At 43.2% G+C, this 24,585-nt stretch overlaps 1 protein-coding gene across 1 annotated transcript in view; it reads right to left on the bottom strand.

Moving 5' to 3' along the window:
* Positions 1 to 24,585, bottom strand: part of SYNE2 (spectrin repeat containing nuclear envelope protein 2) — a 259,839-nt gene that overhangs the window by 172,776 nt on the left and 62,478 nt on the right. Inside the window, exons 17-32 of the mRNA XM_080930654.1 lie at positions 24,388 to 24,552; positions 23,018 to 23,137; positions 21,426 to 21,608; positions 19,369 to 19,527; positions 18,904 to 19,077; positions 16,274 to 16,408; positions 14,516 to 14,674; positions 12,255 to 12,466; positions 12,022 to 12,112; positions 11,246 to 11,364; positions 10,333 to 10,459; positions 7,906 to 8,063; positions 7,491 to 7,638; positions 6,110 to 6,711; positions 1,871 to 2,050; positions 543 to 693 (exon numbers count right to left, since the gene is read on the bottom strand). Of these exons, the coding sequence (XP_080786780.1) occupies positions 543 to 693; positions 1,871 to 2,050; positions 6,110 to 6,711; positions 7,491 to 7,638; positions 7,906 to 8,063; positions 10,333 to 10,459; positions 11,246 to 11,364; positions 12,022 to 12,112; positions 12,255 to 12,466; positions 14,516 to 14,674; positions 16,274 to 16,408; positions 18,904 to 19,077; positions 19,369 to 19,527; positions 21,426 to 21,608; positions 23,018 to 23,137; positions 24,388 to 24,552 (2,883 nt within the window). The remainder of the gene's footprint in view (positions 1 to 542; positions 694 to 1,870; positions 2,051 to 6,109; positions 6,712 to 7,490; positions 7,639 to 7,905; positions 8,064 to 10,332; positions 10,460 to 11,245; positions 11,365 to 12,021; positions 12,113 to 12,254; positions 12,467 to 14,515; positions 14,675 to 16,273; positions 16,409 to 18,903; positions 19,078 to 19,368; positions 19,528 to 21,425; positions 21,609 to 23,017; positions 23,138 to 24,387; positions 24,553 to 24,585) is intronic.

The raw sequence follows: 24,585 nt of genomic DNA, 5'->3' as shown, positions 1-24,585 counted from the left end.
TAACCACGTAAATTCATAGAAAATAATGACATCTAGTGTTCAAAAGATGTTGTTCTCCTTAGCATCCGAGCTGGGATTAGTGAAGCCATTACACAGATGGCCACCTGGGGGACTCCGCTGGCACATCCGTACAGGAAATAAATACTGGGAGAGTAATGTGCTCCTTGTCTGTAAGCAACAGAGAGGGTTTCCCCGCCATCTCACCTCCCAGGCCTGCACCAGGGTTCAAATTCCCTTTAAGTTAAAGCCATGGGGCAAGGGTGCTTTACAGTCCTATAGAGGGGCAGTGGAGGACCTCAGGGCTGGGACCCACAGTCCTGGTGCTAAAGCCCAAACCAAAGTAACCCAGTACCGACTTGGAAACTGATTTCTTTTTGACTTTGGTGATAGATCTGATAAATTCCTAAATATTTGGTAAAATAGTCACTACTGAATTCTTTTAAAGCAAGTTCCAAAGACAATTGCTTTCATAACATCTCTTTACTGCTGGGCTCATCAGCCATGTCACTACGCAGGACCGCTCTTTTCAAAGGAGGGCTCACCTCAGCTATCTTCTTCTTCAAGTTGTCCTTTCCCATGTAGGAAGCTTGCTGGGAGATGATGCCCTCTTCTTTCTGAATCAACGCTGTCAAATTGTTTTTAATATTTTGATATTGTCTTAGCAGCTCCAGAACACTTCCACACTGGTCAAGGCTATGTAGGAAGACAGGAGGAAAACAGCCTAAAATAACACTGCATATGCTAGGATATCTTCCCCTGTGTCACAGAATAATAAAATAACACTGCATATGCTAGGACATCTTCCCCTGTGTCACAGAATACTAAAATAACACTGCATATGCTATAACATCTTCCCCTGTGTCACAGAATAATAAAATAACACTGCATATGCTGTGACATCTTCCCCTGTGTCACAGAAGGGCTTCCCCTCTCCAAATGGCTTGATCATATTACCAATAATGATGACACAGCAAATAGACTATGTAAATAAATAACCACCAGATTCATACCTTTATTAAATTGTGTTAGCATGTTAACACATATAAGCTTTGGAAAGATATATACAGGATTATATGCTAACAAGAGTAAGCTCTGCAGAGGTATACAGGATCATATGTTAACAGGTAAGCTCTGGAGAGACATAGGATCGCATGTTGTCAAGAACAACACAAGGGTGACTCTGTGACTGGAACTCAAGTCCAAGAAGTCCTTGCGAGGCTGTGTTTGCTGAATTCTCTCAAGAACATGTAAGCTCTGGAGAGACATACGAGGTTATATACAGGATTACCGCTGGCATAAGTAAGGGATGGAGAGATACACAATTCATAGCTCAACGCGATGAAAAGTATTTTCATTCATCAACCACCAGACCCGCTGGAAGACAGCCCCTCACTAGCACGATCAGAGCTTATTTTCTATTCCACTCATTGTCAGCTCAGCCCTTTGTAGACAGTAAAATAATTGCACGGATGTGGCAGTTAACTTGGTTTCCAGTATAACCAGGTGCTAACTAGTCCTCAGACTTAGAGAAGGCTCTATGGCCTATGAAATTAGACTAGATCGTGTGCCATAGCCTGGCTTCATGGTGGCTTTAGGACACGCTGAAGAGGGGGCAGAGAAAGGACCATAAAAGTCCGAAGACACACGGTGGCTCAGGGACTTCCCATAGCAAAGAGGTGACAAGGAAGGAAGTGGATCCAGTCACAGAAGTTGGCAGTGTTAGGAGGTGCCAGAACTGTGTGTGACAGCCTATGAGCACCAGTGTGACGCCCTGTGTTTGCCCCTGAGTTCGGGTTTCTAGCACCAACACTTCAGAATGTTAGCCACACATTAGACACATGCTCAGATTGAGAAGGGATTTTTCTCTTACCTCTCGGCGACAGAAGCTTTTGTATTCTCCCACAAGGCAGCTGTATCTTCACACTGTTGGATCATGACTTTCTCACTGCCGTCCTTGAACTGTGGGAGGGAACTAGCCATTTTTCCTATGTGCACTATTTCTTCTTCAAATCCATCTAGGTCCTTATCCAGCCTGAGTAATGATTTTTTCCTGGAGAGTAGAATTTTTTTTTAAAGTGTATTAGCCAATCGATAACCAAGTTGATTCAACAAAACATGGGGGATGTCAGGAGAGTGCTTTCATTTGTCCTCGTGAGATTGATGGCAAAATTAAACACTCCACTACAAAGGAATTCCTGTATAATAAGCAGAGGAATGCATTCCTGCATCATGAAGACTAGAATACTATTAGGCATTTTAATTAAGTATAATAAATACACTTTTCCCCTTTGGTGAACATATGTATGGAGAGAGAGAGAGAGAAAGAGAGAGAGAGAGAGAGAGAGAGAGAAGAGCATGATATAATAGGTGGTTAGACAAAGCAAGACCTCCAATTAAGGGTGAAGGGTCAAGGAGGAAGGAAACAGTGGGACATCATATACCTCATGTACAAAAAGCTCTCCCAATTCAATTCAGAAAGGAGTCATTCAACTAAGGGTTTATCGCGCAAACCAATCTTGGCGGAAGAATCCCATCACCTGAAGCTAAGCTACAACAGCTCAGGTTCTGCCTCCTTGTCTCCAATTCACCCTGGAACCCACCCTCATGACCTTTCCTTTGATACTCCTTCACCTAAACTACACTTGAGATCCCAGCATCCTCACATCTTAATCCTCCTCCACTGGCCAGCAGAGTCTCACAAGGATGGTCACCTCCTCCTGGGTCAGGCTCCCAAGCCACTCTTGATCTCCCCAGGGCCCCTCGTCTTCCTCATTACCTCGATCTCCTACGATCTCTTACCGCAGAGGACCCCTGAAGGCACAGCTTGCATTTCTCTGTCATCCAAACTCAGCCCTTCAGCATTTTCTGTCAACACCATGACTTTAAACAGCAACTGAAGACTTCAGTGTGAGTCCTTAGCTTAGGCCTTCCTCCTAACATCTTAAGGCCTTGAGTCATGCTGAGAACAACAAGGTCAAAGGGCTTCAGACCTATCATTTCTACAAAAAAAAGCAGAGCCCCTCGGTCGTTCAACCTTTCAGCTGAAGACTTCAGACTTTTTCATCTATTAATGGTTACTCCATTCTTCTAACATACAGCGCCTAAATGCTCTCCACCTCACCAGTGGTCATGCTACCATTATCCCTCCCTCGTCTGGACCGTGTCTTCTAGGCTTTCATAGTCTATTTTTGGTATATCAGCTATTTCGAAATGTCAGGAGCCACCTTAGAAAAAGCTAAAGACTAGCAGGTGACCTCCCTGAGCTGGTCTGCCTTGGATTAAAATCTACAATGGTTCCAGGAAATCCACTTTAGGAAAGATTCTTGCTATTAAAATGCTTTTCCTGTTGTTATTATTAAACATATAACTATCACTAGGTATAAGCCCACCCCTCTGAGCAGATCTCTTGCAGACCTAAGAAGACGTACTATCTTGTAATGATGCTATATAGAAAAAATAGATAATAATTCTATAGAATTCCTGATTTGATTTAAATAATTTTAGAAAGAAAGTTTTTGGCGATGGTCTTAGTTGCTAGAAAGATAGAATCAAGATTTAAATGTGCCCACTCCTCAAAATAGTAAGTAAAGGCTGCATAATAAGAAATACAATGAGCTTTCATAATTACACTAAAAAGAGATAAATAAACTTGGGACAATTTCATGTTCAAGGAAAAACATAAAGCAAGGCTGTTCCGTTGAACTTCTAATAAATATATTAAATGAAATACTGCTAGGAATTTAGTATCAACATCTTTCTGTAGCTCCCATTTTAGTTGACATTTTATCTCTGAGGTAATTTTCTTAAGAACTTTTTGTTTAAGAAGATATAAAAAGACCAGAAAAAGGAATAAAGTTGGGTTGGTTGTAGGTTCAATGGTTTGGCTTGGGGAGCTCTGCTCTGTCCATCCATCCATCCATCCATCCATCCATCCATCCATCCATCCATCCATCCAAATGTGTATGTCTGCTTGCCTATATGTTTATGTATAGGGTATATGTGTATATGTGTAAGCATGCATGAATACTTGTAGAGTTGATTGTGACAGACAGTCAGGCCTGGCCAGAGCGTAGGTGTATGAATGTTTAAATGTATGTGTCTGCGTATATTTGCCTGCATACAGCATCTTAATTCTTTTCCTTTCCTTCCTCTCTGGTTCACAGTTAACCAGTTTATCCAAAAGTGTTTTAGGCTGATTCACCAGAGAAAGGAGCACCAGCAATAAATCTTTTCACTTATCCCCTGCTGCTTTATGATAAGGTGCTGAACAGTTTCAGAAGAACTTCAGAAGAACTCAGGCAGGTCAGTAACACAGCAAGTGGCTTAGACTTAAGTCAGGTAAATGTTTTATTATTATACAGCAAGCCTAAATAGCTTGTAAGACCAAGTCTTAATCCCACCGACTCTCTTCTCCCTCTGCTGCCTCAAGAAGAACCACAAACAAGAAAGAACAAGGGCTGGCACTGGCTCCCAGCAGAGAACCAGTTAAGGTTTAAATCATGTCACTTTCTGCTGCTCAGAACCCTCAAATGACATCAGGTCCCTCAGAGAAAGCCAAAGGAGTTAAGACTCATCCATCCCTAAAGTGACACCTCATCCCTCAGTGCTGTCCTTTCTCACCTCCTTGGCAATGACACTTGGATTTGTTTGTAACCTCATCCCAGAAGGCTCTTCCTCAAGGTGATCGAGAGGCCTGCTCTGATACCTTAATTTGATGCTCAGAGCATGTCCACAGTGACATTACCCCTGATCATTCACCCAGCCATTGAAACCTCTTCCTCTTTACCTTCTCAGAATTCTCACCACCAGTTACACCACACACCTACCTTCGCCCTCCCAGGGTAAGCTAAGCTCTAGAAAAGCCAAAAACCTTCTGTCTATTTTTGTTAACTGCTGTATTCCCAATACCCGAAACTGGATCTAGCACAGAATACATATTTGTCCTATTTGTAGCTACATGAATACAAGATTTTCATTTATAAACAATTAACTAATTTGTACATTAATATCCATTAATTTTTGGTGAACATATAACTAAAACTTATTGAAGTAATAACCACACAAATGATTAGTTCCATATCTCATCCCAAACTCTAAGACACTCTGGGGATGGAAGTCTCACTGGGTCTGAGCTGAAATTTTGGAGGAAAGGGTATATTTAGATATACTAAGAGACTTGGCTTGGGTGAGATAAATCTCTAGAGAGACCACAGTGATGGAGAATAGGAAGATCTGGAAAGAAGAGGAAGACTCCAACAAGCAACTCCTGCTAATACCTCAGCATTCGGGGCTGGCAGCCATATTTGGAACATAGAATACTGCCAACCTCCTTTAGTTTCCACAGTGTCTCTTTAAATTCAGCAGAGCTCTGCCCCTGCTGGGAGGACCAGGGAGGACCAAAGAACTAAGGAAGTAAAGGGGCGCAGGATGGCATCTGGCCTTCAATTCCTTTCATTTAGTGATGGCTGGTATCGTCAACTTGAGGGGATCAAGAACTGCCTCACACCCGTGCTGATGACCTAGACTAGAATAAATGAGACATGAAGACTCAACGCCAGTTGTGGGACCATCATCCCGATGGCTGGGTCTCCTGTACTGGATCAGAAGGAGACAGTGAGTTGAACACTAACATCCATGGCTCTCTGTTCTGACTGCAGCTGGCAGCTGCCAGGGGCAGCAAAGGCCAGGATTCCCCCATGACCTACTTAACTCCCAAATGGCAAGCCAATAATGCTTTCTCTGTGGATCCCCTTCTGTCCATATTTTATCACAAGAATGGGAAGATGTAACTAAGATGAGCAACTGAGGCAAATATGAACTCTGCAAGACCTGCTAGGCTTTCACCCTTAAGGGAAAACCACAAAGGAGCTTGAAAATAACTTATGTCCTTTACCCACGTCTCACTCCACTGTCCTGTGTCCATGACACGTTGCAGAGGAAAATATGAACATGTGGAGAGGAACCTTACCAATGAAAAGTAAATTGGTGTGAAAGTCTGTTGGAAGGAATGCTGCACACTGAATAGTTAGAGGGATGAGATAGAAACAGAAGGTCCAGAGGTGCTGAAAATACAGTGTCACCACAGGTGACAGAACAACCCCTTTCTTACCGATGCTTCACAGCCGGAGCAGTGGGATCCTTGAGACCAATTTTATCAATCTGATGCTGGATGTCTTGAATGTTTTTAAAGAGCTCGTGATTTTTGGAACTACATGCTTCCAGTAACTTCTTGTCCTCAGCAGGTCCTTCTTTTTTACTCTGGTCATGAATGGCTGCTAAGTTTACTGGCAACGCTCCAACGAGTCTCTCACAGGTGAGGTTCTCCCCTCCCTCGGCATCCTTAACATTTATGCCAAGTGCCCTCAAGCGTTCATCCAAGGGCTGGGCCTTCTCGTTCAGCAGGAGAAGGTCTTCCTCAGCACTTCTCACTGCTGGGGTATCTCCAGGTGCTTTTGAGGCAGGAGGGTCTGCAAGGCGCTCAGCAGAGAGCTTTGCTGCTCTCAGAGATGCCAAAAAACTCTCCAGAGCCTCCAGGGCATTCTCCCTCATCTCGACCTTCTGGTTCTTGGTCTCTAGTTGGAGTCTGAACTTCAGCACAATGTCCTGGACCACACACTGATCTAGTGTGTGAAGCTCCCTTGGTACAGAGTCACTCGGCTCTTCCAAATTGGTACAGATCCTGATCTGCTTTGTGATGGAATCCCTGATATCCTAAAAACAAAATAAAACAAAACTAAACCAAAAAAACAGTGAGAAGGAGGAGGCCTAGGTTGAATCTCATGCACCATGCACACGTATGAGCATCTGTGTACTACATCCAAGTTCATGTGCTCTCCCTCACTCCTCACTCACCTCTGTCTCTGTCTCTGTCTCTCTCTCTCTCTCTCTCACACACAGACACACACACACACACACACACACACACAGGAGAAGAACTAAGTGTTGACCATGATCTACAAAAATGTTTAACCAAAGCTGGACTTTTCGGAATCAGCAAACATAGTAATGGCAAATGAGCTGATGCCAACAGTTTCCTTACCTGACACCTTCCTCATGCTTGATTTCCCCAAAGAAACCAAGTATTGTGAATCTACTACTTCAAAGAAAATAATTACAGACCCACAGCGAAGGGCCTGGTCTGACAGCGATGGGAGGAGTATTTAAAAGGGATCCAGGATGAATAATCTGAACATGCCAGCCTCAGCCTGAGTCAACTACAATGTTAGAAATTCAGTCACCAACGACATTCATAAGAAAGGCTTTATTCCAAAGTGAAATAAAATATCCTTCTACTTACGCCTTGGTACCTACCTCTAAATTTCAAGGGATAGAAGAAACCAGACATGAATAACAAGTCTAAATCATTAAGGCATTTATATCACGATTTGTATTGTATTCTAAATCTACACTGTGATTTAAAAATGTTTAAAAAGTCTTTGAACATCTCTGAAGAATAGAAGGTCTTATAAACATGCTGAGAATTTATTTACCCGCAGGTTCTGATAGACGTCATCAATCTCAATGGGATGCAGGTCCTGGACAGCCACTGTGCAGAGGGGCAGGTCAGAGGCACACAGGAGAGAACATTCCTTCTCCAGAGGCAGCACAATCTGCAGCGCCTTCTCCAGTGACTCCATTCTGAGGTAAAAACAAACCAGAAGTGATAGAAAGATGGTAGAAGCTATCCTATAAAAACAGGCTAGCCCCGCCATTCCCCGAAGAAATGACTCCCCAGTAAAATATACATAATGACATGCACAAACCACTGCATTAAAACCCAAACCCACGGACCTAAAGTGGGCTGTGGGAACAACCTAAGATATCACAGTCAGTGACGGTCTTGCCTAAGATAACTTATACACTGAGCCATGCTCCAAGTCCGTGGTTAGCAAACCTAGGGTGTACCTGGTGTTAAGAAGCAGGTGAAGAGCCTGTTCGCGCTCCTTTAATAAGTCTCTCTGCTGCGCTAGCACAGGCTTCTCCGTGTCGCTCAGCAGACTTTTTAAATTCAGTGAAGTGACTTCAAACTCATCCCAGCAAGCATCAGTGTCAGCCTGTAAAACCTAGGTGAAATAAATCAGTCACTGTTTCAAGTCATAGATCAAAGGCTCAAATACCCTTCTCTCACAAAACGAGACACTCAGGCCTATCAGAGCCTATAGGGATAGAACCTATCCTACAGGGGACAATGGTTAAACAACTCTCACTCAGGAACCAGCAAGAGACAGATAGGGTACCTGTCACCAAGTCTATTCCTCCAGAACTCACTGGAGGAAGGTGAGAACCAGCTCATGCAAATTATCCTCTAACCACCACATGAATGATGTGACATGCACAACCTAAACACACACACACACACACACACACACACACACACACCTCTCAAATACAGGAGGTGAGGAGATGCCTCAGTTGGTGAAGTGCCTGCCATAGAAACATGAGGAGCTATGTTTGATCCCCATTACATAGGTAAAAAGCTAAGTATGGGGGTGCATGCCTGCTATCTCAGCATTGGGAGGCAGAGATGGGAAGATTTTGGGGAAGAGTTTCTAGGAGCTCCAGAGAGAAGCCCTGTCCCAAAAAATAGGTGAAAAGTGGTAGAGAAGAGTCCCAGTGGCCTCTGGCCTTCATATGCCTGGGCAAGTACATGTACATACATGTACACACACACTCATGCACACACACACACACACACACACACACACACACACACACACAAATGTAGTAACAAGTACTCTATTTTGACTACTAAATCATTACATTTTAAACTCAAAGAAAGCTTGGAACGAAATAAGTGTTTCTATATGTAAGAAATCAATGAAGGATCAGGCACAGTGGCACAAACATTCAATGCCAACATTCACAAAGCAGAAGCAGATTAATCTCTATATAGGATCAAGGACAGCCTGGTCTACATAGTAAACCCCCCTCCCAAAGTGAATGAAATTAATTTACGGCTTATAATTAAGAATTTGTATTTCCATACTATTCTAATTCGTTTTCTTGGCAATTTTTTTGTTTTAAATTGTATGTGTGTATGTGTGTGTGAGAGAGAGAGAGAGAGGGGTGGGGGAAGAGGGAGGGAGGGAGGGGCGGAGGGAGAGAGAGAGGGAGACAGAGAGAGGGAGGGGGGAGAGAGAGAGAGAGGGAGACAGAGAGGGGGGGGGGGTTCACTGTCAGGTCACTGTTGGAGCAGGAATTACAGAAGGTAATGGGCCCCTGACTTTTATGCTAAGAACGGAACCTGCATCTTCTACAAGGGCAGTAGGTGCTCATGACCCCTGAGCTCCCTCCAGGTCTCTTTAAGGCTCCTTAGAGAGTTCTACTGAAGGATCAACAGGCTTTTTCTTCACTTTTCCAGACACAGATGTACATTTCCAACCGACTCATTATTCAATCACTGGGAAGTCTTAAGACAATGTCTTAACCATGCTAAAAACTTGCATCCACCAAAGATCTGATGGGTTTGGCCCACTCCATGAAAAACAGAGGAGCCAGATGGCAAGTGTGGCTAGAGCTGCTTAATAAAAAGAAGAAAACCAGGAAGCCAAGAGAAGGCTGTAGAACACTGAACTGGGTGGAAAGATAATACAGAAAATAGGGGGACACTGCAGGAAGTAGGAGGTGCCTGGAGGAAGTGGGAGGACTCTAGAGGAAGTGAGAAGACACTACAGGAAATGGGAAGACACTGCAGGAAGTGGGAAGACCCTGAAGGAAGTGGGAGGACACTGCAGGAAGTGGGAGGATCCTGCAGGAAGTGGGAGGTCCCTGCAGGGAGTGGGAGGATCCTGCAGGAAGTGGGAGGACACTGCAGGAAGTAGGAGGTCCCTGCAGGAAGTGGGAGGATCCTGCAGGAAGTGGGAGGTCCCTGCAGGAAGTGGGAGGATCCTGCAGGAAGTGGGAGGACACTGCAGGAAGTAGGAGGTCCCTGCAGGAAGTGGGAGGATCCTGCAGGAAGTGGGAGGTCCCTGCAGGAAGTGGGAGGATCCTGCAGGAAGTGGGAGGACACTGCAGGAAGTAGGAGGTCCCTGCAGGAAGTGGAAGGACCCTGCAGGAAGTGGGAAGATCTTGCAGGAAGTGGGAAGCCCCTGCAGGAAGTGGGAGGACCCTGTAGGAAATGGGAGGACATTGAAGATTAGACTACAAGGCAGTAAATGAAGACCCTGAACCAAAGTCTGTCCCGGCTTTTGTACTTGAAAGCAAATCCAGGCAAGAGGAACATGAGAAATGCCATCTGACAAAGAGATATCTTACACATGTGACCTCCACAAAACTGCCACAGCTATATTCATGGGGTGTAACCTGCTACAGTGAGGAATAACCAGAAATTACCTGCAGATCTGTCAGCTTCCCCTGCAGGCAGGCGCTGCTCTGCTCATTCTCGCCAGGAAAATCAGACATGACCCTGGACTGGCTCTCTCGCAGGTGGTGCTCAAGAATCTCCCTCTGTGTGTCATACCTGGGAGAAATTTAAGTGCAGCATGACTTAGTATGGGAAGAGGGCCAGGGAAAGAATGATGAGATATGTATGTACGCATGTGTATGGAATGCCTCAGTGAAACCCATTTCCTGTTTGTTAAACAAAAAAAAAAATTTAAATGAATTGAAAACATTTAAATTTTAAAAATTTAAAACTTAATTTTAAAATAAGATAGAAGTATTTTCAAGTTACTATCAATTGTGCATGCAGAAGTGCCCAAGAAACTTCTGCTTAAATTAGAGCCACATGCCAAAATTACAACTAAAGACTAACACAAGTCTTAAAAATGCATAGCGCAGACAGGTAAGACGGCTCAGTGGGGCAAGGCGCCTGCTGCCAAGCCTGATGACTTGACTTTGATTCCCAGAACCCATAGGGTGGAGGGACTCCTCTGTGTTCTCCTCTGTGCCCACGTGCCTGCACCCACCAACGCGTCCGCATCACAAATGGATAAATACATTTTTGTAAAAGGCAGCAGTATCAAGATGGCTTAGTGGTTAAAGGTACTTGCCACCAAGCACACTCACACATGCATGCTACAAATAAGTGTGTACGTATGTGTGTGTGTGTGTGTGTGTGTGTATACACACATGCATATTATGTGTATATATTGTATATAAATATACACATATATTGTGTATATATCACATACATATGCATGATATATCACACATATGATATATCACATATGATATAATGTATGATATTACATGCCGTCACTGGTGAAAGATTTTCAGTGGTGCTCACTGTTTACGAGGAAGTTACCTCTCCTGTAAGTCATTTAGAGAAACGCTGCAATCCTTCCCTTCCTTCTCCAGAACACTTTCTTCTTGCTGAGGCTTTAATTCTGAAGTCTGGCTAAATTTCTTAATGGGTTCCATTGCCTAAGCAAATATGCAAAATGGTAAAGATAATTAAACACATTTACAGGTATGTAAAACTTTGGTTCTTTACATCCAAAATCAGGAAAGAATACCCATCCTTGAGATGTCTCTGCTCAGAGCAAAACCTTCTCACACACGCCATCTACTGTGCCAAGTGTGACCTCCTCATCGATAAAGGAATACCGCCAGGCTCCGGTGCTGACTCCTCACTGGCTCAAAGGTGAAAGCCCTGAACACAAGCATTCCTCATGCCTTTCCAACACCTGCTGGCTGACACCCCACACTGTGGTATGTGGCAAAAGCCAACATTTTAGCACATCCAATTCACAGGAGAAACAAAATCTATTCTATGGAGAACCCAAATGAGCCCGTTCATCCCAACATAGGCGCCGTCTGTGAAGACCGAGGTCAGTCTCATCCACCTCAACAGTAGCAGACACAATTTGTCTTCAGGATTCACTCAGAGCCATTGGGACACTCTCAGTAGACTGCTCGGCACACCATAGCTTTGGTTGCCATCGTCCTAACTCTCTTAGGAGTAGTCTTCTTTTTGTTTCATTAAGTGGGATGATTTGGCCGATGCTCGTGAGAACCGAATGGTTGCCCACCTAACCTATATGGAGTCTATTTGCGAAATATATCACCCGAATTTAACACCTTTTCAGTTGACCGCTGGTTATCTGGTATCTCAAGCGGTGTCTCGCCATGGGCATCCCTTCTGCCATTCTCAGTTGTGATCAAGGCACCCCTAGGAAGGAATCATGATTGCATATTAAAATAGAATGGGGGGGAATATGGAACCTAGAACACCATGATCGTCTAAATGTCAAGAAGCAAACAGCTTCCTCTGGCTTTGTTCTGAAGCATGGCTCTTCTTACAAAGCACTAACCTCTCCTTCGGTGCACCTCCCTGCGAGGACTGTAGGGTCGTGTGAATCTCAGAAGCACATTTCAGAAGTCTCTCTATCTTTTGCTCGTAATTTCGGAGTGCTCTCTTCAGTTCTTGTTGCTCCTCTGGTGAAGTCAGATCGTCACACAGTACCCTCAAGACACCCACGTGGTTTTCTAGCTGGTACTGGATACTTTCCGGAGAAAAACAAGCCTGAGGGAGGCAGGAAGGCTGGGCTTTAGCTGAGGGCATGACCAGAAACGCCCGGTGTGTGCCTGACTCTGACACATGCTCTTTTATGGACCGTCTGCGATGCATTGAGTATGGTCACGGATTTATGGGCTGTTTGCTATGCGCTGAGTAGGGTTACAGGTTCTAGGGGAAAGCAATGAGGAAGTTGGCCCTAAAAGAGTCCCATTTTCGTAACTGACATGCAAACAATGGTCTGGAACACCATGACGTTATGAGAACACCACCCCCTGCCTGCTTCACAGAGGGAGCCATCCGAGCTGGATGTGGAAGGGACGAGGAGCTCTCTAGGGGTGACTGGAGGATTGTCTGAGAGTCTCTTCCTGTGGATATAGCCAGACATCCTGACGAAAGCAACTTAAGGAGGAAGGGTTTAGTTTATCTCATGGTTCCAAGTACAGTCCATCACAGCAGGAAGGTCAGCAAGCAGGAGCCGGAGGTAGCTGGTCACATTGCTCCCATGACCAGGAAAGGGAAGAATGACCACAACCTAGCGCTGATCTCACTTCCTCCACCTAACATAGTCTAGGATCCCCTGCCTAAGGACCAGCCCTACACATCTGTCAATCCAGATGACCCCCCCCCCCGCAGGTACGCCCAGAGACCCATTTCACAAGTAACTCAGCTTCTTTCAAGCTGACTTAGCACAGCCATCACAGAGAAGCTGCCTCCATCACTGGTGGAAGATGACAGATAGCAAATGTTCTGAGAGCACAGGCCCTGCTGATGTCGGAGTACCCAGGCTAGGAGAGAGACACTAAAGGGGTGTCCTGGACCCTTCTGAAGATCTTAGGCCATCCTCGGAGAGGGGAGAGGGAGGGTTACTACCGGGATCTGTGCTTCGAAAGGCTAGTTCTGGAACCTGGGGATAGCTCTGAGTTGTCTCATGTGCACGATGCCTTGGACTTCAACCCCCAGCACCGTCCCCTACTCCGAAAACCAGCAAAGATTTCTTCCTAACAAAATAAGGGAAGTGGCAACACAGTGGGAAGAGAAGAAGATGCTATGCTGATGGAACTGGCCTTGCAGGAACTTGGCTACAGCTGAGGGGGAGAAGGGGAGAAAGTCTGTGGAGACAGCACAGCCTGATGCTGAGGAGAGGAGGGGGCCAAGTTTGAGAGGTGAAGGTACTGGTGCCGTTCCAGGGCCATTCAGATACAGAATCTAAAGTCCCCAAGAACATCCGTGATGCCCCCCAGTCAGGAACAGACCATAGAGATGGGGTAGGGGGGTCTGCGAGAAAAAGACTTGGACACAGCCATAAACAGACAAATAGTCTTATAAAAATGCATAGTAAAGATGAATACAAGTAGTGAAAACTGTAGACTGTCCCTTCTAAAAACTAACACACTAAGGAAAAGAAATGAAAATGGGAAAAATTTGGAAAGGAGAGTAAAACTATAGCTCCATATGTATGTATGTATGTGTGTGTGTGTGTATACATGTTATAGATATATCTTATATCTGTATATATTATATACAGATATATCATGCACACACATATATGTAATAGGAATCTAGATGTCTCTGCAAGCAAGAGTAACATTGTGAGAGCCACAGAAACTGACAGGTAAGAAGAAATGAAAAGAGGACTGAGCCCTGTCAACTACACAAACCCAATCAAATAGGCTGGAGACGAAAAGAAGTCATCAGACTGGCCCCCAAGTTCCTACATGAATCAATTTGCTCATGTTCTCAAAGGCTCTACTTTTGAGGCCCCCGTAACCTTATAAAACTATCCTTACTACAGCAATAGTTGAGACAGTTATGAGCAGTCTCAGGAGCAGGAAGTACCCAACCATCATAACCAAACCGTGGAACAAAAACTCATGGCTGAGATTTCTCCTTTTTAATGGGTAGAAAGCACAGGATCCAGTTAGAGCCCAGGCTGAGCGATTGACAAGTCCCGGGAAGTAAGCAGACTCAAGTGATTCCCACACACAGCCAATCAGAGGCCGTGAACAATGCAGAGCCTAAAGGAAGGCAAACAGCGGTGGGCATGCGTGGCTTTACCTCATGCTCCTTACAGAGGCCCCTGGTCTTCCCTCTTCGGATAAGCTTCTTCTCTTTATTTATTTGCTTTTCAAGTTTTGCAATATTGTCTTTAAGCTTCCCTTCTTCAATGTCTATTTTTAGTTGTTGGAGATACAAAGAAACTCCCTGATGGAGAGGCTGCAAAGGACAAAAGAGCAGATTAATCACAGAGGACAATACACTGACTCTCTTTCCAGTTACAAGATGGCCATGGTAACAACGGGAAGGAGGCAAAGCCTACACAGCCTGTTCATTCACCCTCTTTAACTTTGGGAAGATTGTTTAAAAACACCCCAGATCAGTAAACCTATTTCTATAGGAGGATAGATATTAAAAAGACATCTAAGCCAAGGAGACATGATAAATGTATGAAGTTGTATCCTGGATGGGGTCCTGGGGCAGACAAAATGAACCACAGGGGACAACATGAATCTGAGGAGACACAGCTTTAGTTAATATAACACCCTCATATTGGCTCTCTCACTGGGACAAATCCCTTCACTAGAACTCTCTTAACTATCTCTGCATGGATTCTTTGAAGTGAAAACTACTCTAAAATAAAAGCCTATTCAAAATCCCAGCACTTGAGAGGCAGAAGCAGGGAGATCTCTATGAGTTCGATGCTAGCCTATATACACAGTGAATTCCAGGCCAGCCAAGGCTACAGATGAGAACATATCTAGAAAATAAAACAGTGTATCTGGAAAACCCTTAATAGATCATAATCTAATTATATAGACATCCCTTGATCCAGAAGCCCCTCCCCACTGGAGATACTAAAATCTGAGGACACTTAAGTCCTTTTTGAAAAGTGCCATATTATCTACACACAGTCTCCAACACACTGAAAGTCATCTCTAGATTATATATAATTTTAAACATAATGTAAATACGATGCAAAAATCTGCTATACTGCATCATTTAATGAATCGTGGATGGGGCGGGGGACAAGGCCATACACCTTCAGAGCAGACACAAGTCTTTTTTCCAAACATTTTTGACCCACAGTCGGTTGAATGCATGGATACAGAGCCCACAGATATGGAGAACTGACTATACTCATCAGACGCATATACTCATGTTCATGATATAGTTATCAGTTATTGAACATAGCCTCTGTGACTTATGTAAATCTTTGTAACAACCTGACAATTAAACTGTGTTTAATTTTGCCAGTGAAGTTTCTAAGTTTAGTAACCTGCCCAGGGTTACAGTTATAACTTCCACAAAAGCCTCTCCCTGCTTGACTAGGAAAATCTGCATGGACCAACCCAAGCTTTATTATATTAGCTCAGTCAGGATCCAGTCAGGAAATTAGAAACATGCTCAACTGTTCATTCTGGAGATATTAAATGGCTTCAGGCATAAAAGTTCAGACCAGTCAAACTAAGAAGGACAAGGCAGTCTGTAGAAAAGCTTCTCCACCCCTGGGCTTGAGGCCTTTGTAGAGCCTAGGGAAGAGAAGCCATGAATCTCCCTTGCTGGAGAAGACAAGCTGCTGCTGAGACACTGTGGAGAGGCAGAGAAAGAAACTAGGTAGGCATTCCTCCTCTTCCAGCCGCCCTCAGATCTACAAGGTGTCTTCACGGGCTGAGGGAGACACCAGTTGAAGCCGAGCCTGGGACCAGAACCTCTAATGAAAATGTATCACGGCGTAGACAGAGGAAGCCTGGAAGGACTCTGAAGATGACCAGACACGGGACCAGAGCCACAAGCCCGAGGCCCTGAGGCTCTCACCTCCCACTTGGCACATGCATCTCGACTCTGCGCTTCCAGCTGCTGTGCCGCACTGCCCGGAACAGCACGCTTCAGTTCTTCAACAGCTTGCAGATACTTGGCCAGACTGTTGGTATTGAAGATTTCCAATGCTTCCTGAAAAGAAAAATCAATGACAATCTGATGGGACTGCCCGATCCTCTGAGCTAACTTGGTTTGTCTTGAGCAGGAAGGACCAGAGCGGTGATGAGCTGAATATTCACAGGAGGCATTTTGTAGTAGGTTGAGACTGGGGACCTATTTCTATCTCTTGACGTCTTTCTAAAAGATTATAAACTATGTTTTATTGAAAGGTCTTTACCTTTCAATATGGTGAATTTCAAAATGATAAAGTTAGCATACAATAAGGCAAATTCTTACTGTAGGATTTATGTGACAACTATTTAATGCTATGCAAGAGCAATGTCGTACAGCCAGGAGGTACCATTCATCAACTCATTATTAACCTAAAGTCTTGCCCAAGACCAGTCCATAGACATTATTAACGTAACGTCTTGCCCAAGACCAGTCCATAGACATTATTAACTTAACGTCTTGCCCAAGGCCAGTTCATAAACAGGCCACCCTTAAGAAAAAGCTGCAGTAAACAGCTGGGGACAGACTTGCTGGATCTGTGTTTGCTCCTCCCTGTCTTGTTCTCTGAGAGCAGGAACCTGCCTTAGGAAACTAGTAAATGGCAGACCCAACAACAGGTTGGGAAGTTTCTGAGAAGGGCTGGAAGTCCACAGGAGAAAGAAGGATTCTGGAAAAGGCAATAGAACAGGGTAGAAACTTGTTCAGTCACACAATACGCATTTATTAAGCACCAACTGTAGACACAGCACAATATCCTTCTCTCCATCTTCCCTGAGAACTGAAAACACACTCATGTTGGTGTAAGCACACTCTACCTTGCCATCAGTGAAGTGCAGGGCTGTCAGGATGGTACCCGCCAGGATCTGGTCTAACTTCTGAGATGAAAATGTATGTTCACTAAATGCCAGTCCAAAACAAAGAATCCCCAGCCTCAAGTGAAGGAAATGGGACTAAAGCTGATGTTCTCCCTGCACCTAGGAATCTCAACTTGTTTTTCTCTCTTCTTCATTCATTCTTTATTTATGCATAGGTGTGTTTTTCTGCCTGTTGGTATGTAACCACATGCATGTAGGTGTCTGTGGAGGCCAGAAGAGCTATTGGATTTCCTGAAATTGGAATTACAAGCAGTTATACGCTGCCCCAATGTGGGTTCTGGGAACTAAACCCAGGTCCTCTGCAAAAACATGTGCTCTGGACCACAGGACTGCCTCTCCAGCCAAGTTTTCTTCTTCTTTACCAGCCCATATGGACTCTTCTGAAATCCACCTCAGTAACCAATTGACTGAGTGAGTTCTTGCTTTTCTGAATCTTATGTAGCCAGGTCTGGCCTCCAACTGCTAGTAGTGTAAAGGTGATAGGGATTCCCCGCTTCTCCAGCCTCAGCCTCCTGAGTTCTGAGATTAATGCCAGTGACAAGCTGTCCAGGCTCCCACTGACACACACACACACACACACACACACACACACACACACACAGAGAGAGAGAGAGAGAGAGAGACAGACAGACAGACAGACAGACAGACAGACAGACACATCCAGACACATCCACAGACATATCCACAGAGACAAACTGACACACATACACACACATCCACAGACACAGAGACAAACTGACACACATATACACAGAGAGACATACATACACACAGAGACAAACAGACACAGAGACAAACTGACATACATGCACACACAGAGAAACAGACATACACACAGAGACACACAGACACATCCACAGACACAGAGACAAACTGACACGCATACACAGAAATAGAGACGGACACCCACACACACACACAAAGACATGGAGACAGACATACAAATACACACACAAACACACAGACAGACAGAGACAGACAGACACACATACAGACTCACGTGGAGGAGGGGGAACTATCTGAGAAAAGGTAAGGTCAATGGGAGTGAGAAGGAGGTGAGAAAAATATTTTCATGTATGAAAATGTCACAGTGAAACTTACTACTATGCATAGTATAGATGCAGGTGTGCACGCGTGTGCGCCCACACACATACACCTATAAACTAATAAAATAAATAAAACACCCCACAAGAAGCAAAGTATATATACAAAACAATACTATTGGCTCTCTAAGTTACAGATAAATGTATGATTATAAAAATTTTCTCAGGGGAATTTAATAACTGTTTATCTTCGCAGAGTTTAAACTAACAGTGTGTGTCTATGCACTTGTTTTCTCATTTAGAGCCTCAGCAGATCAGGTACCTGGGCTGTACTGAGTTAACACACTCATTTTTACACTAAAGAAACAGCCAGAGAAATTAAGCTCTTTGCAATCTTGGGATCGGCTGTGCTCTCTGTACTGTTCTTTACCTGGATATTTATTTTTAATACTATTAGGTGAACAATATCTAATACCGGGAAAACTTTTCAAGTTAAACAGCAGTTCAGCATGTCACCCAGTCACCCAGTGAAGGAAATAGCAACAGGCCAAGCACTTGGAGAGCTGATAACTGATTCCCACCAGAGCAAGCTTCCTACCTTGTACTTTGCAATGAGTCCACCAGGGTGCTCTCTTTGCCCAAGTAGCTGCTCAGCTCTGCAGATGGAGAATTCCAGCTCCTTCTGTGCCCCCTCCACCTTTAGCCTCACGTCTAGCTCCAAGGGTTCATCACTTAAGTTCTTCAGCGCGGCAGACAATTCTACCATGGTGATCTGTGAAGGAAAAACTTTTTTAAAAAAACTCTCAAGTTAACAGCTGGGCCAACTTCCTGTGTTTCCCATATTTTTCTAGTAGTTTATATCTTATAATCAGGCATATAAATGTATAATTGAAAACATCTCTATTTTCCAATATGCTCTACATTATTAGAAAATAAAATATAATGTAAAATTACTATTTTTATAAAGTATTTCCAAGATTCTGGCCAGATCTTCCTCTTGGCCGGAATCAACCATTTAGTTCTTAGCGATAAATTCATTCAATAAAGAGCATTAACTAGAGACCTGAACTCCCTCCTTAGCTTCTTGAATCTTGGCCTGCAGTCTGGCTCTGAGGACATTTTGGAAGGACTCCAGGTTCGTGGTACTTTGAACATCCATCTGTAAAGTATCTTCGGTTCTGGCCAGAAGTTCCTCATACATAGAGCCTTTGGCAATCAGATGCTATAAAATAAACCGGAGACTGCAGTAAGTATTCAGATTCTAAGTCACATACTAGCATACATCAGGAACCTGGAAAAATGGTAACTGTTTATCCAGAATGAGGCAAGCTTATAGTCTAAAAAATGTTCTTATTAAAAACGTTTTGAGTTAGGGATGTGGCTCAGTTAGGATGGTGCTGGCTTTCCCTGCCTGCAGCTGAGTTCCATTACCATATAGAATCAGGAGTGTCAAGCAAGCTGTGATCAGAAGTTCAAGGCCATCTTCACTTTACAGCAGGTTCGAGGTCAAGCTGGGATACAAGGGACACTATCCCAAAATGTAAATAAATAAGGGCTGGAGAAATGGCTCGAAGGTAAGGAACGCTTGCTGCTTATCTGAGTTTGGATCCCAGTACCCACATCAGATGGCTAGTAACTGCTTGTAACTCAAGCTTCAGGAAGACATCTTCTGTCATCACAGGTACATGCTCAAAGCACACAGAGATGTGTGTGCACGCATGTGCGCGCACACACACACACACACACACACACACACATACACACACACACAGATACATAAATTGTGCTGAGTGTAGTGACGCAGTGGGAGACAGAGGCAGGCAGATCTCCGAGTTTGAGACTAGCCTTGTTTATATAGTAAGTTCCAGGACAACTAGGACTATATATCCTGTCTCAAAACACAAACAAACAATCAAAAAAAACCCAAAACAACAACAAAAACACCAAGCAAACAAAAAAATTAAATAAATCTTTTTTTAAAAAAGCATAAAATTTTAAAATAAGAAAAACATTTGAAATACTATATTAACACATTCAGATTCTAACAAGATCTTTTTATAGAATTTTCTTATTCACTTTACATCCTGATCACAGCCCTTTCCCTTCTTCTCTTCCCAGTCTTACCCTTACAAATCCCTCTTCCTGTGCCCCTTCCCCTCTCCTTAGAATCCCTGGGACCCACATGGTTTAAGAAGAAATTCAATTCCTGCAGGTTACTTACACATCCTTTGTCTGCAATGTGGCATGGTGCCCCACAAAGTAAATAAATGTAATGAAAGGGAAAAAACTTAAAATTATGTTTTAAAAAATCTATCTAATATTGGATGCCTATTTTATTTCTTTCACTAAAACAAATTGCAGATGATCTAATTTTTTTAAAAAATGAAATAAAAAAAAACTAGCAGATAAAGTTCTTTTAATGTTATTTTGTAAGAATACTTTTCAAACTACTAAGTTATCACCATTGCAAACAATGAAAATATTGCAGGTTGAGTTATAAGCCTTTCCAACAATGTAGATGTAGGAAAGTACCCAAGTGGTCCCTTATTCTGTAAACTTCCTGTCTTGGCCCAGTTACGGTGTGCTCCCTGATGTTAAGAGCTGTGCTGAACTCAGTAAAAATCCTCCCTCAGTTGTCCCAAGCAGTACCGAGATACACTTGTACCTCATTGCTTCTTACTCGAGGCACCTTCTGGAGGATGAATGCAGAATGGAGTTCAAACATGCCAGTCACCCCTCAATCAGTGAGGCAGGGACATGGCTAGTTAAAACGCACGGACTATGGAATCTGTATGTTCCCATCGTGGCAAGTCACCAAATACTTACTGCACACATCTTCCTGCCTCTCATACAGACTATTAGAATCCCCACATTATAGGCAGGATAATGAGCCAAGACCTTACACATATAAAGCATCCCAAGCATATTATATGAAGAGCAATCAGTGATTGGAGTCTGGACCATTTTAAATTTTCCCAAGGAGTCTGGGACATTTAAAATTTTTCCAATAGGGAAAATGCAGAGTCATTACTCTTTAACCATTTTTGTTCATCTTAAAACACAAGCCCTCATGAGTTTCCAGTCACAAAAGTTCCCTCTTAAACATCTTCACATTCAAACCTGCAAGGTGTCTGACGAGGAGCCATCCGCATGGTCTTGATGTCTAAGGAGATCCAAGATGGATTTGGTTTCTGACTCCCAGATTTTCACTTGTTTGATGAGTCCTTCAACTTCTTTGGAGACTTCGTTCACTTTCAATTGTCTGGCTGACTCTTCATCTTCTATTTCCTGCTTTTCCACTGCCTACAATATTCAGAGCGATCACTAAGAAGATGTCATTGCAATATGAAAACATTAGGCTATAAACACATATCCTAAAAAATGCAAATTCAACAACGACAGAGAAACATAATAGGCATCTACTTCTAATGAGTTAGAACTTTATTAGGTTTTCTGCCACTCTGAACACCGCAAAGCAAACATCATTATACAGACTCGGATGATGGAGCCTACAGAAATCTCAGTCTTGTGTTGGAGCTACTGTCACACATTTGGCCTGCACACAACTGTGCGCTTGTAAGACCTCAGTGTGACAGAGATGATATGAAAGAACGCATCACTTTACAAAGGGGAAGGTCGGTTATGCGTCTTATTTTAACCGTATCGTTTCTGTCGGCTAGATAATATCTCACTGTATAAGTAACACTGAAGCTTAGAAAAGAAATCCAAACAAACTAGAGTAAACTCACATACAACTAAATCTAGCTATTACTAACAGTAATTATATCATATTAAAAAGAGAGTCAGAGCCAGGCACAAGGTCATACATCCCAGCAGTTAGGAGTCCAGTACTCTGAAGCAGGAGGATTATAATCTCTAGGATAGCTTGGATTAGGTAGAAATACTATGTCTCAAAGCAGGGAAAAAAGCAAAAGGGATGCTCTGGGTATGATAGTTCATGTCTGTAATCAGTGCTCAGGAGACAACGGCAAAAGGACTGCTGTGAGTTTGAGGATAGCCTGGGCTACATAGCAAGACTCTATCACACACACGCATACACACATACTTAAAATAATAAAGGAGGCTTAGACAAAATTTCAAAAATAACTGAATCTGTTTTCACTAACAATCTTTCAGTATTCTTTAGTCTGAAAGCTTTGCACAGCCAATGGTTTCAAAGTCAGTTTTAAACTTAGTTTCAGCCTGCCACACTGGCGCCCGCCTGCACCCCAGTGCTCAGGGTCTCCCTGAGTTTGAGACCAGCCTGGCTTACTTACTGAGTTCAAGAGTAGCCAGGTTACACAGAGAGACTCTGTATCAACACACACATGCACGTGTATGTATATGAAAATTTTAAGGGTTCAGAGACTTATATTTTCAAGAATGTCACATAAATTGAGATCCTTCCAGATTTTTTTTTTTTGATCATTTTCAAATTTCTTTTCATGCAGTGGTACAGACAAACCCCCAGCTTCCTGCCTGCCACAAAGCTGAGAGCTCTATCTCTATGCTGTTGGCCCATTAGGCATTCTTTCCCAGCAGAGAGGCACGAAGTGACTTCATGATTGGACCCACAGAAGCATGTCCTCAGTCAGCTGTGCTATGGATGTGACCTAGCAATGCATCCCCGTTGTTCTAACCATCCTCTCCTAAGGAAAAGTAACAAAGCTACATCATCCCTCCTGTGTATGAGCAAAGCATACCAGCCTTACCTCTACGTCTTCACCATGGTTTCCACCAGGCTCCCCTGACACAGCTGACTCCTTAGACAGACTGGTTCCAGAACTGTCCCCAGTGGGCTGGTCCTGAATTTCCACAAGTGGCAGTTTCAGTTCCTATAAAAATTAATTTTGTAACTTTTGTGCTCATGTTTCTATTTCTTTGATAATATGGATCAAAACTAGTAAGTGGAAAAAATATAGTTGAATAGACTTTTAAGATACATAGTTAACAACAGTGTTGTGAAATGTGTATTTATGGCCAGGTGTGATGGTGCACAGCTTAGAAGATGGAGGAAGGAAATTCAAGGATGCAGTTTGTCACAAACAAAAAGAACTGTCCACTAAAAGTATCTAAGAAATTGTTATGAATAAGCAAAAGAATAACTAAAACATTTATTATAATTCTGTTTTATGATGTCAATGTAAAGATAAATAAGGTCATGTATAGGCTCCTAAGGAGTTTGGATAGGCAAAGCAATGTTTACATTTCGGTAAAGGAACTGACATACAGACATATATTAAAAAAGGTCCAAACATCACATTTCTCTTCAGTATATATGTACCCCCAAATAAATTATAAATACCTTTATGCATTTGCTTATAACTACAGTGGTTCTAATAGCCATTCAGCCAGAAGAACCAAAATGTGTATCATGTGATAAACAGAAACAACCTGGCATATTCACACATAGACTTCTACTCTCAATGAAAGGAATGAAATTCGGCTACACAGTACATCTGCAGGAACCTTAAAAGCGCTGTGCCAAGGGCACATTCAGCCAGTCATGAAGCAGCACAGATGATTCTATTCACAAGAAAAGTCCAAATTAGCAAATCTGTAGACAAAGGAAATGGACTGGTGCTTATCTAGGGCTGGGCGGCTAGAGAAGGAATATTTATAGAAGCTACAGGTGCAGATCATCCTCGTGGACTGATGATAAAGTTCTAAAACTGACAGCCAGGCCAGCGTGAGCTCAGACTCCCGGCATCCATACAAAAGCCAGGTCGAGTGATACACATTAGTGATCCCGGTGCTGAGGAGTTACAGACAGGATTAATGGGGTTTGCTGGCCAGCTAGTCTAGCCATCTGGTGAGCTCCTGGTTCAGTGAGAGACCTTGTCTCAAAAATAATGTGGACAGCAGATGAGAAACACACACACACACCACACATACACACACACACATGCCTACATGCATGAAGAGCTTTGCAAGGATAATACTCCACAAAAGCTGTATTGATAATTCTAAAGCTGTAATTCTGCTCATTGCCTCTGAGCTTCATGTTTATGACGACATATTATATCCCCACATATAATACCATGTTATATCCCCATATATAATATCAGGAACAAGAACTTACGAGTGGGGTTTTCGTGATGAACTTTCTCCATCTTTTATTCAGCCTTCTCAGTTCTTTAGATACAGATGAACCAACTTCTCTGCTGCTGACTTCAATCAGGAAACTCCCCGCCTCATTCAAAGAAGTGTATTTTGCATTCCACTGCGAGAGGGTCTCAAGGGGAACCTACACAACAGATACGTAACAGAAATATTTAAT

The sequence above is a fragment of the Micromys minutus genome (assembly GCF_963924665.1).
Source record: "Micromys minutus genome assembly, chromosome: 1".
Lineage (NCBI taxonomy): Eukaryota > Metazoa > Chordata > Mammalia > Rodentia > Muridae > Micromys > Micromys minutus.
This window is presented reverse-complemented; position numbering and strand designations above follow the sequence as displayed.